The 16,885-nt window shown below is 40.4% G+C and overlaps 2 protein-coding genes across 2 annotated transcripts in view; both read right to left on the bottom strand.

Annotated features, from left to right (window-relative positions):
• The window catches only part of LOC308670317 (ryncolin-3-like), a 37,606-nt gene extending 34,330 nt beyond the window's left edge, over positions 1-3,276 (bottom strand). The window contains exon 1 of the mRNA XM_081331787.1: positions 62-3,276. Coding sequence (XP_081187913.1) covers positions 62-179 — 118 coding nt within the window. The 5' untranslated portion in view covers positions 180-3,276. The remainder of the gene's footprint in view (positions 1-61) is intronic.
• A 2,177-nt stretch (positions 3,277-5,453) lies between these two features.
• On the bottom strand, positions 5,454-14,644 carry LOC308670258 (ryncolin-4-like; the record flags this gene model as incomplete). The annotated part of the gene is made up of 6 exons (XM_081331660.1): positions 5,454-5,704; positions 7,482-7,616; positions 8,817-8,946; positions 10,841-10,974; positions 14,077-14,179; positions 14,600-14,644. 6 exons carry the CDS (start codon positions 14,642-14,644, stop codon positions 5,454-5,456), a joined length of 798 nt encoding a protein of 265 aa, XP_081187786.1.
• Between the last annotated feature and the right edge of the window lie 2,241 nt (positions 14,645-16,885).

The raw sequence follows: 16,885 nt of genomic DNA, 5'->3' as shown, positions 1-16,885 counted from the left end.
GCACACAGACATCCCGCTCAGGCTAAGAACCAAGCTTAAAGATCACACAGCTGGAACTCACGTGCACAGCAAGTGGCTTCAGTGTCCTGGAGTCCTCCAGTACCATCATTTGAGACTTCTCCCTCCACAGAACTAGCAACCAGAAAAAAAATCAGGTGGAAACCAGCCCAAGGCTTCATCTTGCCTTGCCAGCTCTCTGTGTCTTTCTGAGCCAGAAGTGTGTGGTGTCTTGCCTCTTATATATATATATATGGAGGTCTTTTAATGATTGCCTCAAGAGAGAAATCAGGAAGTGCTTACATTTTCTGACTAAGGATAAATATGCCCATATCTTTTGCAATCTCTTTGTGCAACTTCAGCAATATTGTTAAGGAAAAAGGATACTCTTGAATGATGCAATGTTCATCACATTACCAAACTTTTCCTTATATTGAACAATGTGTGTGTTGTAGCCACATTGTATCAGAAAAAAAACATATTCGTTTAATCAATAATTCTATAAATCCCTACAGTTTTCCTGATTAGACAAGTTCCTGCATTCACTAAGCAATTGATATTGTTGTTTTAAGGGTAAGACATTTGGTCTTGGACTGGTTCTGAAGCACACTGTAGCACATCCATATCTTTCTGAGAAGGAATCCTTAAGCCAATCTTATCCTGCAAGAAATCCCTCTTTGATGATTAGCTGACCATATTCCTAGTTCACCAAGAGCAAATCACTGATTTTAGACAATTTTTTTTCCTAAAAGAAAAAAAAGCCATTTTTGTGTGTGCCACATACATACTTGCAGTAATTATAATGATGGAAATAAAAGTTTGCTAGGTTCCTGGGTTAACAATAACAGCCACAAAATAAAGCCTTTAACTTCTGGAGTAAAATTTTGATAACATCTTGAATTGCAAGAAAAATAAGTCATCCAATGATGGATAAAGTAAAATCAAATTACTCACTGAAACTATTAACAATTAAGCTGATTTTTTTTTACACATAATGTGGAGGCCAAAGTCACTGGAGAAGACTTTGCAGTTTGAAAAAAAATGCAAGTCAAAGAAGCGGCTAACAGAAGGGTAAGGTGGCTGTTCCTGAGGACAAAAGAATGTGATTATAAGAAGCTATTTCTAATAGTCAGAGAATCCTGCCAAAACGATGGCCATCAAGTAAAGGAAATACCAGAACAAGAAGCCTCTTGTCATCACATGGCATCATTTAAGTTCTGTAATCTGACCTGTGAAAACTTGTTTTGAAAAACAGCAGAGATATTTTAAAGTAAACAAACTCATTTAAAACTGGTAACCAAAAGTAATTCATTTCTGTTTCAGTTGAACATTTCCTGGCTATTTCAGGACATTATTTTGTGTCTCTTCAGCCAACATCAACAATAATCAGGGCTGGTTAGTGGTTAGTGAATGAAAGGATTCCCCTAAACAGCAGCTCTCAAATCACAAAATTAAAAGGGGAAAAAAACAATGGCAAAAATTATTTTAATTTCAACTTTCGTCCTGAGAAACTCTCACTTGTGAATTGCAGTCTCAAAATGGAAATGATGATTGTGCAAACCTTTAACAGAGTGTTTTGTTCCTTTAAACAAAACATCGAAGCAATGTGGTCCCCTTGATTCCTGTGATTTGAGTTGTTATTGCCAACTTTTATTTACTTTTTTCTGTCTCTGCTGTGTTGCTCAGTTTTTATTTAGTTAAGACAAGCTAAACAGTTTGTCTTTATTTAGTTAAGACAAACTCTTTTCATGCCTCCAGTTTTCTTCTTGCATTCCAGACAGTGACTATTTTCTTTTCACATTAATTGCAACCTATATGCAAATTGGTACTTGGGACCAGGGACATATAGGGCGTGGGGAAACACTACAAATGAAACCCCACCCTTTTTTTAACTTTTAAAGTGTCAGTCAGAGTTGTCTGACATAAAACAAATTTGACTGACTGAATGAATGAATAATTTGGCCTTGCAAACATCACTGCATGCTTTAAAAAAGCTGGAGCTTTGATAGTGCAGTCACGGTTGCCAAGTTGACATGTTCATCCCCCTTTGGGGACATGGGACAGACTGAGATGTGCCGAATGTTTTATTAATAATGGTTCACTCTGTTTTTTGGGGGTTAGGGATTGGGAGAGATAAAAGTATTATTGGACAGCCTAACTTTGAAGCCAAAATAAACTACACCCAAACCAATACAGAGCAAAACCAATACAGAGCAGCCAAACCAATACAGGGTCTGTGCAACCAGGGTCCAGTTGAGAAGACTTGTTCTATCAGGGACTCTGTCACAGGGAAGGTCCAAGCAACCAGGGCAGCCAGTCACAAGAAACTGATGTTCTTTGAAGCTTTGGAGCACCTTCTCAGCAGATCTTTTTGCTGAAGCTCATTTCCCTCATTTCCACCTAACAAGACTGCATTAGTTGTAGATGATATTCTCCATTTACTATTTAGATCAGGGGTGTCAAACTCAATTTCATTGAGGGCCGCATCAGCAATGCGGTTGCCCTCAAGGGGCTGGGTGGGTATGGCCATGGTGGGCGTGGCCTACTGGGTGGGCGTGGCTAGAGTGCATATGGCCTACTGGGTGGGCATGGCCAGCTCTACATTGTTCGCATCAAGAGTGCCTATGTGGGCCTGGGCAGGAGTGAGACAGATCTGAGGGTCTCTGGCAGAAGGAGGGTCTCTGGGCCAGGGCCAAGGCAGTGGGGGCCATTCCCTCACTGTTTCCAGGATGGCTTCGCGGGCCACATGAAACCATTTTGCAGGCCGGATCCAGCCCCCGGGCCTTGTGTTTGACACATCTGATTTAGATGGAGAATGTCATCTAGTACTAATGCAATCTTGTTAGGTGGATGAAACGTATCACTGAAGACCATAAAATATATTCTATTCTGGGGGAGAAAATTTACAGTTAATTTTATGAAACACAAGATTAGTTTCTCATCCTTTTCTCTTCATTTAAAAAAACAACAAAACAAATAGTGAACTGTCATTATTAAATCAAGCCTAGGAGATAGAGACCGTTCTGACCATGTCTGCAGATTTTTAAATGGATCTCTTGCTGCCATTATTTAGCTGCTGGAAATGCAGGAAAAGGAAGTGTTAAAGATTGTCAGTTTTCTAGCAATAGCTATAGTTTCCAGAAGGCAAGTGATACCCTCCCCTCATTATTTCATGTTTGCTTCTTTTCTTCAATGTATCTTAAATTTTGTATTTGTGTTTTCTCTGGGGCTGTAAATTCTTGCAGGATTCAATGTGGAACATGTATATTTTGTCAAGCCCCGCCGGCTTGCCAACCACCCGGGCCCCGACACCACCTCCGCCGCTCTCCACGCCGACACGGGGGAGCGGTTCCACCCCCCCAACAGACCGCCGTCTCCTGTGCTCACCTGCTTTCCGGGGCCGCAGCATCCTGCTACCGGCCAGCAGACGCCCATGCTGAGCAGCCGGCGTTGGGGCCGCCAGCCGCACCCACCCCCAGCCGGAAGAAGCGGCATCAAGCTCCCGCTGATCAGCTGATGGGCGCGGCCCCGCCCGACCAATGTGAGCGGTGCCGGGTCCCCGCCAAGCAGCTGACTGGTGCGCCCACAACCGAGTGGACGACGGACGCGCTCACAACTTACCGGGAAGAGCGGCTCCAGGCGCCCGTCAGTCAGCTGGTGGGCACACCTGCACTGGCCGAACTCCCAGTGCCCAGGCGGCTGGACCCGGAGCCGCGGGCTGCGCCTGCGCCCGGCCCCTGGAAACAGCACCAGCCATCCACCTACCGGCCGGCGGGCACATCACCGACAGAGCACCCTGTGAGCACTCAAACGCAGCCAGAGCTGGGACGAGTAAAGAACGATAGAGAAGCAGCCGGAAGGACTGACCTGCCGCAGGCAGCCACAGACGGGGGGGTGGCCATGCCCGCGCTGCCTCTCTCTCCGGCTGGGCGTTCGGGTGGACGCAGGGGGGATTACGCAGTTGCAATACCGGGATAGCCAGGGGGGCATATGGAGGCGGAAGGACAGAACTTACCTGAGGAAAGGCCCGGTGGGCCGCAGCAACGCACGCGGTGGGTGGTGGTTGTGCAGGGTGATGGGTGGGGCTTTTATGAGGAGGTGGGCGGATGCCGGCTTGCTCTGAAGGGGTGGGGTTAAGGTGTAACTGCATGATAAAAGAGCGTTGAGGCTGGATGCCTCAACGCTGACTTTTCCACGGTTTGTTTTGTGAGAGTTGAAGAATAAACCTTGTCACCCGTACCTTTGGTGTGTTCGTGATTCTTCGCTGAGGACGTCGTGACATATTTATCTTTATTGCTGTACATTCCTATCAAGTTGCATACTAAATCAGTTGTACACTGAATTCCTATGCCAAAATATAACAATGCTGATAATTTAATTATTCCAGCAACTGTTGATATCCATATCCATGCCACCACCATTAAACATGGGAATAAACATGGCTATGGTATTTTAGCAAAATTAAAACCATAAAATGATTGGCTATAAAATTCCATCCCAGTATTTTACATCCAAAAAAGATTCTGTGAAAGTTCACACATGGGATATAGAAAGATACTCTGGAGTTGTGTGATCTCAGGCTCAATTATAGAGAGAGGGTTCTTCGTTATGTAGAATAAAACATCACATCTGACTAGCCTTCAAGGCTTAGAGTCATATTTTGGAGATTCAAAGACTGTTATCAGCCCATATTAGGGATGAGAGACCGATTTGTTTTCCTTCTGGAAGCATTTCCTCTCAGTACTAAATTACGTTGTATGTGTGTTGAAAACACTTTCCCAAAGGTTGGAACTTTTTGTAAAGCACCAGGTCCTTCAGAAAAACATGTAATGATCATAACAGATATAGTAGATGCCCCAGAAACTAATCAGACTAATTTATTTAGTGAGTTAGACTTCCTATTCAGTGTGAATTAAATGGCTGAAAGGAAGTGAATTTTTCCCCTTACAAGTTGATTCTAAAGATTTGATCTAAGTTATATTCCTCAGATTTCCTTCACCATAAAAACACTGACACAGCTATCTCAGATATTGCTTTTACCAACTTAGTTATTTAAGGCAATTGGCTTATGAAAAGCTTCCAAGGGGTCCAAGTGAATCCTGTTGTTGAAGTTTATTCATAAAGCACAGACACACAAATGAGTAGGAACTGTTGTGTTATTATACTTACTTATAGATTATAGATCAATATACGTAAATGTCAGCTTTGCAAAATTTTCAGAAGCATTTTTCTCTTTCAAAGAATTTGCAAAATGGAGAAGCATTTGGACCCCATCCCCATATACATAAAAAAGAGAGTACTACAAGAGAGAACAGTCCAGTGAACACACAAAGGAACAGTTTTAAAGATTTATTGTATTTAATGTGCTTTTTCTGGAAGACAAAAGAGAAGAAGAAGAATCTGCTAGTACTTTTGGAGTGATGTCTGTTGAAAAATATGTTAAACTGTGGTTTCATTTACTGTGGTCTAATTTTCATATCTGCATACTTGTAAGAATATTGATAACCCTTCCCAGTATACCAGTTGATGCCATCAGCATAAGAGGTATGTTCCCCTTTGTGATACAGGCCATTCAGGTTGGAAGAGTGGCAGGCACCATACCACCAGCCTCCCTTGTAATTTGCAGCACAACTTGCGGGTTCAAAGGAATCGTTGTCTTTGTCTTTAGTAGAGAATCCCAGGCCATTATGTCCTGAGAAAGAATCACCTAAAAGGAGGAAACTAGAGGTAGCACTGAGTTCATATATTCCAGGAATGCAAACCTGCAGGATATTTTAGTAATGAAAAAAGCACCTTCTTCACTGAGAATTAGAAAGAGATTGAACATTCTTTATTTGCACAATATTGTAGATTTGAACTTTGGCATCACTAGCCAGCCCTGTCAAGATGATACAATGTGTTTCTGTTTCTTGAAATCATGGTTAGCTTAACCTGAGTTGTTGAATATACCACTGTGAGGTCCACCTAAGAGGCCACCTTATAGATAATGATTGATAAACCAGAATGGTTAATGTTAACACGTTAAGTCAAATTATGGACAACTTGACTGAGTCTGGGATCACATTTTATTTTCTGGACCAGTTGAAGGGTTATAATGAGCAGGATGGAAGTTTTATTTACCCTGCTCTTTGGGGAAGGTTTAAGAAATTATGTCACTGGGGGAAAAGGCATTTACTGCCGAGTTTCAATGGTGCATCAGCCATTGATTGTTCATTCCAACACTAATCCAAGGAAATAAGAAATATTTTTCTTACCATATAGGTCAACAATATGCATTAATTAATCAATTTCTATCCCACATTTTGAACCTGGTATCCTCCAAATGATTCAGACTTCACCAAAGTCAAGGTGATGCAATAAAATGATGTGTCAAAGTGCCATCTCTTATGGTAGGAAGAGAACTTTGGGGTTTCCTAATGAAATTGTCAGCCATTCCATTTGGCACATTCAGCCACAGAAACTCTGGGCTCTTTTAAATTATCAAGAGTCTAGCTTTATTGAAAGATCCATGTAGGTACAGCTGAAGCAAAGTCAGTTCTGAGATTGTCCCATGAAAACCCATATAAGTAAAACCCCTTGTCCCCCTCCGGGCCACCCACAGTTCATAGTTCACCGAGTTCAGTTATTTTGTTTTGGGAAAAGACTCTGTGCACTCCTCAAACATTTCATAACTTCAGTTTGGTGGCTAACATCTCATTGGCAATAGAAGACACTCTTGCATTCCAAAATTTCCCTTCCCCCCTTTGGAATTCACCCATTCGCCCTCACTTGATTTTTGGCAAACTATGAGCAACAGCAGGTGCAAATATGGAGTCAGGTTTGACAGAAATTAGTTTTGGGTTTGGTCAGGAAGAAGTAAAAGAAATATTCCTTTACTCAAATCACAATGTACTTAGCATTCATTATACAATATGGAAAGGAGAATGGCCACAACCTCTCATATATTTCTTTCCAAACCAATCTGTGGAAAATAACATTTTCACTGGCAATTGTGAAATGCAGCCATACTAAACTTGTGGTTCTCTTCATGCAACATCAGCAATGACAGCTACAGTAACATCCTTATTCGAACCCAGTGATGCTCAGTTGTTGGGACAAACCACCAAAAGTAGTTCATTCCTTCCTACGCTGCCTGATAGCCTATGAAGGCTTCTGCCCTAGCTAGAGATACCATATGAAAATAGTCTGTGGATCATATATTTTGAACTTATTAAAGTAAAAAATGAGGTGGGTAACCTGTCACTTCATCCCTCCCCAACATTCCATTTGGGGACAGTAGAATGAGTTGGAATGATGTTTGGGGTTCAGTTTTGCAGTTTGCAGAGGATATGTGGCCAAATCATTGTCCCTGTGATAGGCCAGAAAGCAATTAGGCAGATCCTGGCTTAAAATGTTTCTGCATTCTGCATCAGGTCAAGGGACATGTAGGTTACATCCATTGTCAGAAAGTACTCAAATAAAGAGGCATTCTCTGTATTACTCACCCATGTTGCCATCCAAATAGGAACCCAGAGTCAGCCTGTAGTTTTCACGTTCATTTGCAATTTTGAAACTGAAATATGTTGCAAAAGTTTTGGAACCATTAAAATCTTCCAGATCAATCCTCAGCTGCTGTGTTCCTGATTTTCAAAGGATAGATATTATTAGAGAATGAATACTAGAGATACAGAAGTCCATAAGGGAAGCATATTGATCATTGTAGTAGACTTTCATTCCACAAAAAACATGATCACAGTGGGATTATGAGCTATGTCCATTTGAAAACAATGCTAATTAACCAACATAGAAGGACAGAATCACATGCATTGGATGTTTCTGGACTTTGTGCACAATTAATCCAAAAGTGATGTTTTATCTTTTAATTAGTTAGGCAGTGAAGAGGGATGCAGATTGCTGCACGATGTCCTAGTTCCACTTTTTCGAAAACAGGAGAATTTATGATCCCCCAGAGAAGGAAGACAACTTTCTTCTTTTGTTCTGATTCTAATATTTTATTCTTCTGTTAGTGATCAACCCTCTTGGGGAATCATGCTGCATAAAGCTCCCAGACCATTTCCAAATTACAGGAAAGAACATCTGTTTTACCCAGATTTGATTTATGAATTTGGAATATACCATTCATCTGCTGGTGATGACCTATAAAGCCCTAAATGGCTTGGGTCCGGGATATCTGAGGGAACACCTGCTGCCGGCATCAAGCTCCCTTTGTCCTGTGCGCTCCCACAGGGAGGGTCTTCTCAGGGTACCACCGGTAAAAGATTGCCGGCAGATAATACCCAGGGGAGGGCCTTCTCTGTGGGTGTGCCTGCCCTTTGGAACCAGCTGCCCGTGGAGCTTAGGACTGCCCCTGACCTTCGCTCATTCCCCCGGGACCTGAAGACTTGGCTCTTTGAGCTTTCTGGCCTGGACTGAGAGTATTAAATGGGGTTTTAATTGGATTTTAATTGGGGTTTTATATTTATTCAAGGTCTAAATGTAATCATTTTAACTGTTCTTAATTTTTGTAATTTTTGTATTGTTATTTTAAAAACCTTGTGAACCGCCCTGAGTCCTACGGGAGAAGGGCGGTATATAAGTCTAATAAAGATAAAGATAAAGATCTCTATGGTAGGAAATGGAAGTTAAGTCTTATGGATTGACACTAACAGATCAGAGTGTTTGCTTAATGCAAAGAGAGCCTCTGGTACTAGGCTGACTCTGGAAAGATTGATACTCATCTTTCCTTAAAAGTTAATTCTGATCAAGATAATCAATGTCTATGTACATGGATTTAAAATATCAAATTGAGCATCATGTAGAAGAGGAGATTTGGGGCTTACCAGAGCTGGTGAGAAGATGGATCTTATCATTGCCCAACCAGAATTCTGATCCTTGCCTTCCAAATCCATTTTTGTATGATTCCCAGTCACGGTAGAAATTGACGGATCCATCCTGCCGCCTCTGGAAGAGCTGGTGGAGAAAAAGGGAGTGATACCTTAGCATCTGACCGGGTGCCACCGGTCAGAGAATGTCGACTGGTGGCCCCCAGGGGGAGATCCTTCTCTGTGGGCGCCCCGGAGCTATGGAACCAGTTACCGGTTGAGCTCCGGACGGCGCCCGATCTTCGCTCCTTTCGCCGCAATCTGAAAACATACTTGTTCGAGCAAGCCGGCCTGGCCTGAGGGGGGATTGGTGGGGTTTTTACTATTTTTATTGGGGTTTTTAGTATGTATTAACTGTATTTTTTAATTGGGCATGTATTTAATTACCTTTTATCTTTTGTAAATTTCTGTGTTTTATTCTTGCCCTGTACACCGCCCTGAGTCCTTCGGGAGAAGGGCGGTATAGAATTATTAATAAATTAAATTAAATTAAATTAAATCTGCTTGATGGAGAAGCTGTTTTCCTAATCTTACACCATTTCTGAAGTGGGGGAATGCCTTTCAGCCTGATTTTGCAAAAAGAACAGAATTGAATCTATGTCACAGTTAGGTAGCAATTGACACTGGATGTCACTGTATTTTGCTGCTTAAAAAGCTATTTTAATGTATCCCACCAGGCTCAAGGTTGACTCAGCCTTCCATCCTTCCGAGGTAGGTAAAATGAGGACCCAGCTTGTTGGGGGCAATAAGCTGACTTTGTAATAATGCCGCTTGGGAAGGGGCGAAAGCCCTAATAAGCAGGCATATACATAGAATGAAGGCTATTGCTAAGCACATTGATTTGTGCTTTAAATTGTAAGCCACCCTGAGTCTTCGGAGAAGGGCGGGATATAAATGGGATTTAAAAAAATGTCTCAAGTCTTGGAAATAGGTATATTTTATATCATCCCAAAGCCAAATGCGAAAAAAGCCCACAAAAAATTAACCTACTGCACACTGTGTTAAAAAAACCATCCCTGGTGTTCTCAGTTAAATGTTTTAAATCAATAAATCAATAAACACATCCAAAGTTTGTTCCCTATGCTGGATAGATCCATGAAGAACATGTCTAGTTTGGTGTGGCAATTAGAGCATTTTCTGTCGAGGAACAAAGAATCCTGCATAGATCCATGAAACTCAGTATGTAGGTTGACAGATGACTCACTCAGCCTAATTTATTTAATACAAAGATGTGATAAATTTATTGCTAGAGATGGTAATCCTGTCAGACCTTGGGAGGAGTGCAGGAGCGATGCAAATATGGATATTTCCAAGCTAGGCGAAAAAAATCAGAGACAGAGATGTCTGCTGGTGAAGTTACAAACAGTTAAGATGCCAACTTAACTTTTTGTTCCCTCCCCCAAGATCCCCTACTCAGACTGGAATAATAGATGAAAAGGAACTTCCCCTGCAAGTAATGAAGGCGGTGGTCGGTGTCTGGATGGCCCTGCAACTACCAATGATGGGCTCTCTTCTGATCTATCTTATTATCAAGAGAAGGGAAAGTGCAAATAAGGCTAGGCAGGGCTGTTCTTCTCCCTTGCTGGCTTCCTGAAGGAGGGCTCCCAATGGGCCACAAAGTGGGAAATACCAATCCCATATATGGAGAGAATTGGCAGCTGTGATAGCTCCATTTTAGGGCTTCCAGTCTGTTCAATCTCACAATAACAGGAAAGTGTACCTCCAAGCTGCCTTGCGCTCAAATCCCAAGAGGGTTTCATTAAGATTTGGGGCTGCAATTGTCCACCACTAGTCTCTTGACAAGAGAGAAGGCTGATGGGCCCCTCAACATCTGCTATTATTCTGCAACAAAAGTGGAGCATAGAGCCCACTTTATTGGGCTTCTTGCTCTTCTGTTTTGATATGTTCAAGTAGATAATTATCTCCTTCTCCTCCTCTTCTTCCTCCTCCTCCTCCTCCTCCCCTGGAGGGTTCCAGCTTACCAACCATCCTCCTCCATCTGTCTCCATGTCACAGAAAACCAGCATTGGTTTCCCCTTGGTTGGGTATATTCTGTACCAGCCAGTCAGGGTCTCCCCACTTTGCAGGAGGTCTTTGCAGTTTCTGGCTTCTGTCTCTAGAGAAAGAATGGGGAAGGTTGGGTGGGTCAATTCAGGCAAGTTCTGCTCTGAAAAAATATATCTGAGACAGATGTTGATCTTTGTGGAGGGTTCCCAACTGTGAAATAATCTCTCTTGTAAGAATATGAATGCTTATTGTAATGTAATGAACTCATGGAGATAACTTTTAAAAAGCGATTACACAAAACAAAGCATGATAATTACAGGGGAACAAGAGAACTAGAGAAGGCATCTCTAGTACTGTTGTGCTTGTTGGCTGAGGATGATGGGAGTTTGAGTTCCACCCTTAGAGGGTACATATTGTGAATGCTGATACATGGAAACAATATGTGCTGTATCATAGTGATCCTCAGCCTGTGGTTAATGGGTTTGTACTAGTCCAAAACCCATTCTTATTTGGCTACTAAAAAGTCTTTTCTTTTTCTTTTTTATAATATTTTATTAATTTTCCAATTTTACATTTAAGTATTTAAAAAGCAACATGGTGCCTGTGTTAATCAATAGTTCAATAAAAATAGTAAAAATCTCAAGTTACATCATCAAATATTTCCTCTCTTTTCCCCTTAACATTTACTGTCTCATATTTAAACTAATACAATTCTTATTATATCAACTCAATAAAAACATTATTATTACATTTATCAATAAATTTTACTTATATGTATCTTAATTATTTTTACATTCTATTTTCATAAACAATCCATATCCTGTTATTAATTTTTTCCCAATTTTTAGTTTCCCAATAATATTCCAATTTAACCTTTAATATTTATAATTTTCAGGCTTTAGGTAACCAAGATTTCCCTTATCTCAATTCATAACAGAATCTAATATCCAAAATACACATTTTATCTATTTGAATATAATCTTGTTCTATTTCCTAAAAATTATCTATTACCCACCATATTAAATCATCTACTTAATAATACAATATCCCCTTTAATAAATCAAAACCATTACCTGGGTTAATCAATAAATCAAACATATTCACAATAATTAATTTTTTTCTTTCAGGTCCCCTCTAAGAAATCAAAACCCCAATTTTCTTCAGCCTTATTCTGGCTTTCTTCCTTTGCCAACTAGGCTTCCATATCAGTGCTTTTAGATCATCAAATAGATCTCCCTGTATTATTATATATGTTATTTGAAATAAAGGAGACCATTTAATTGCCATTTTTGGAAGGACTAGCCCATTTGTATTCATAAAGTTATCTCCCTATTATTACAATTCTCCATAATTGCCCTGATATGTTTATCTTCCATTCAATCTGTTCTTCTTTCTCATTTTTTTCTGATTTATATAGAAAGTCTTTTCCATTTCTAGTGTTGTCACTCCCTTTTCTGGATTTTCCATTAACTATATTTGTTGGTCAATTGACTCCTCTGTCTTAATATCTGATTGTTCTACTTCTTCTGTTATCTTCTGCATTGTTAGTTCTTTGGTTATAGTCAAAGTTTGGTTTTGTGTATCTAAGATGTATCTTTTATGTTAGGACTTATTTTATCACAAGCTGAAAGAATGGTTTCAGCTGTATTGCTTTCAACATGGAAAGGATCTTTTCCTGGTCTTCATCCATCTCTTTCATGTGTTTATAAATAGTATTTATAGTAGAAATCGTTTGTCAAGCAAGATTTTATAGTCCAAGGTATTTCATCATCTCACACAGTAACCAATATTCCTCAAATAAAGAGATAGGCAATTCCCCACATATAACTCTGAAAGTCAGTAAAAGTTTACATTCACAGTTCAAGTAGGCCAGTTATGCTGCCCAGCTGTTCTCTTACAGCTGTTTCTCACAGGTGATGCCAAGGTCAGAAGAGTCTTATCTAAGGTCTGGGCTTTGAGCCAAGTTTCTTTTAGGAAATAACAAGTTGTAATACCAAATGTCATCACAAGATGTCACTGATGCCATTTAAGGTTTTTAAGTCCAAAATATTTATAATCCTTTTCCCAATTTTATTTCTTTTTTGTAGATAAAAGCAAAAGTCTCCAATAAAAGTATTAAAATTTTTGGTCCCCAAGTTTCAGGAACATATAAATCCAATTAGATTAAAGTTGTTCTTTTAGTGCTTTAATTCCCCTGGGTAGTCAGTCACCGCTATTCTTAGAGGGTGGGATAGAAATTCCCTTCCCTCTCTCCTGACAGGAGAAAGATTCTTCAGGCAGCTTTTACGGAAAAGAAAGAAAGTAGGGTAAAGAGAAGATCAGATCTCACCCAATTTAATCCACATTGCTTTCGAAGTGCTTGGTGGTAAGTTTGACTTCAGCGGTCTGCAGCCTAGTGATGGGCCATATTATTATAGCCTGTCTTTCCTCCACCGGTTTGGAGGGCTGCCCCAGATCAAGCAGAAGGGCTGCTGTCCTCCCGCAATTAAGTGGGGTCCCCTCCTTGCTCGTTGCCCCTACAGGGCAACTTTTGACCCTTTCCAGAATCCCCCAGTGGAGTGAAACTGAATGCAGAAAACAGAGCTCGCCTTCTACTGTCCGCGGCAGCTGCAATGGCAAACCGGAAGTCATCTTTTCTTTTTCTTCATCAGGTAAATATGTGAAACTAAGTAAAATTTAAAACTTGAAGATGTATATCTTTTAGAAAGCCCTCATTCCCGATTTTCAGGACTTACTAGTGATCTTACTAGGTCACCTTTTAAGTCTTTTTGTATAAGTGTTATTATTATGATTTGTTGCCCAGTCAGCCAGATGTTTACATTGGATTTGGTATTTTTATCCCCTTTTAGCCACTGAGGGCTCCTGCCTCTCTTGTTTTATTTTTTGCTAGGCAGCATCTCTTCCTCTTATCCTCACATTCAATCACAGCTTCCTACTCCAGTGGTTTCTGAGTGGTCCATATGTGTAGAGAGATGCTGTTCCAGATGGAGGGGACCATGACAGAGAAGGCATGCTTCCTAGGTCCTGTTAGAGCAGAACATTTAATAGGAAGGACCCACTAGTGGGTGGATAGACACAGTGGGAGAAAAGCTGTGCATCAGGTAACCAGGTGCTATGCCATGCAGGATTTTAAAGGGAACAGCCACTACTCTGAATTGCACCCAGATTCCAGCTGGCAACCAGTGCAGCTCTCAAAGCAGAGGTCACATACGGGCACCGGGAGACGTGCTGGTTACTGCTTGTGCTATTCCATCTTGAACCACTGTAGCTTCCAGGGCTGAGCTAACATATGTTCCATATGAGCAAAATGTCACCTGAAAATTATAGGTCAAGATTAATTCTGTTTTTACTGATTAAAAAGTAACTTATTGATTATTAAAAACTGCTTCTTTTAAAGGGGCTCCTTTCCCTCAAAGAGCATCACAACTCATTAACTTTCTCCAATGTTTAAATCCCATCATCATCCTCAAGAAATGCTTATGAAGCAGAACTTCACTACTGCCACATTCCATCCCTCACCTGTTCCTGAGCCATCTCTTTACCTGCAAAACTGCTAATCAGCAGTGTCTAGATTTCTCACAGTAGTTGTGAACAGAAGAAAGAATGTGAGGCAAGTATTCCTTTTCTCATGAACTGGCTTTATCAGGAAACTAAGTACCAACATTCTGTTCCTGCGCACAGACATCCCGCTCAGGCTAAGAACCAAGCTGAAAGATTACACAGCTGGAACTCACGTGCACAGCAAGTGGCTTCAGTGTCCTGGAGTCCTCCAGTACCATCATTCGAGACTTCTCCCTCCACAGAACTAGCAACCAGGAAAAAAATCAGGTGGAAACCAGCCCAAGGCTTCATCTTGCCTTGCCAGCTCTCTGTCTCTTTCTGAGCTAGAGGTGTGTGGTGTCTTGCCTCTTATATATATATGGAGGTCTTTTAATGATTGTATTAACAGAGAAATCAGGAATTGCTTACATGTTCTGCCTTAATATGCCCATATCTGATTGGCAATGACTGTTCAACCTCAGCAGAACTCATTATATCATAGTTCAATAGGATAATGAACAAATAATGACAACCCTGCACATATAGTTCATTAGGAGCCCATCCCATACAAGATGTTGAAGTAACCCCTCCTGCTCTCAAGGAGTTAAGTGACTGTATTTCAGAAAAATAAAACCTGCGTTTGCATGCTAGATGAGTGCCGTGTGAAATTTATAGCTCAAGATTGATTCTTTCTTGAATTATTAAAAAAATAAAGATATTAAAAATTATCCTAACATTATCTCCTTCGCTGTAGCCTCTGTAGTTTGACCAGGAATGATGTTTCCATTGTAATATGTGAAGAAGGAAATGACAGAAAGATGGAGAAAAAGCTCTTTAGGCTGAGAAGAAAAACACATGCAATATGATAAGATGGCCCAGTTTCTCTGCAGACACAGAGCAACTAAGAAAAGCATGTGGAAACCTCCTAGCCCTTTATTTTGCCCTGCAGAATTTCCAGACTCTCTGCCTGACACTCTGAACTTTGTAATGTTCGGCTTCTACACACACTGAGATAAGCAAATGTAGTTTCCCCCATTGACTTTGCTTGTCAGAAGCCTTCTGAGATCATAAATGGTGATCATGTGACTCTTGCATATTGCGACTGTCATAAATACATGCCAGTAGCCAGCAGAGCGGTGCAGTGATGGTTGTCTGATGATTGGTTATAAGTAACGTTTTCTAGTGTGCCGTCATAACTTTGAATGATCATCAGTTGAGGACTAAATGTATAACTTCTATTCACTCTGTAATTTGTGTTCACAAATGGTAATTTTTAGCCATAATAACAATTCACTATTTTATCTTCTATACATTTGTCAAATTCTTTTCTATCTGGGTTGCTAGCTATTTCCACATCCAAGGGAAGCAAACTCTGAAGCATAACCCCATCTACGCAAAGGAAGTCTGCCCCAAGTCTCCTCTCTAAGATGCATTGGATAATTTTAAGTCTAAGAGTAACAAAACATAAGTAAAAGGGTAAAGGGATGGAAGAGAAAAATGAGTTCAAGCACCCTTTTTCAGTTACAATAGAAGCAAATTAAGAAGGTTAAAGTGCAAATGCAAATAGTTCTGCTAAGGAGATTTAACTGAGGAAAGCAAAATGTTTACGGTATTTCACACTGGAAGCTTTCTTCTATTATCCCTTTTATTTTGGATTGTTCCAGGGTGCTAAAGGAGGCTGATCATTTTAAATAAATGTATTGCAGTGTTGTGCAAACTGGTGAGAAATTGCAGAAAAATATTGAATAACTGTATGTAAAATTATATATTTCATAAGAATTAAAGCAAAGAGTTCTTTACACCATTTGTATCTCCAGGTTTTATATGCTTCAGTAACATCCCATTGTGGCTTTCTTTAGCACCCCTTCAGAAACCAGATATAATCCTCACGGATGGCAATGGCAAGGCAATTAATTATGAATAAAACTTAGCTGAGCAGGGCAAGTAGTAAGTTCAGCAGTCCAAAGTCAAGCAAAAATATTTACAATGCCAGATCAAGGAAGAGAAAAGTTTATGATTAGTCAACAAGCCAGGTTCATAAATAATTAGATTTCAAGTGTCACAGTACACAAGGCAGGTGCTGGGGTCTACACATTTTTCATTAATCTTGTGGTTATCTAATCCTCAACACTATTAAACTTGCTCAAGAAAAACCCCATTCATGTTATCAAGGAACAAAGAGCTTCAGCACCTCTTCATCTTTTAATGCAGCACTGCCCTGCATGGTCATTTAGAGTTTGGACCATTTAGTTTTATTTCATTCTCCCCCCACCTTCACCCCAATTTCCCCAACAATCACTCTTCCAAGTCAGTCTTAAGGAAGAACAGACAAGAACAGCATCTATCTTAACAGCCAAAACACATTTAGACACATCGTGAATAAGTCACATTTTAGTCAAAATAAATTAGTATCTTTACAATTGAGTACCAAGCATCCTTAACTCCCCACACATATTTTAGCTTGCTATGTACAAGTAAAA

This window comes from Vipera berus, assembly GCF_964194415.1.
Source record: "Vipera berus genome assembly, chromosome: 1".
Classification (NCBI taxonomy): Eukaryota; Metazoa; Chordata; class Lepidosauria; order Squamata; family Viperidae; genus Vipera; species Vipera berus.
This window is presented reverse-complemented; position numbering and strand designations above follow the sequence as displayed.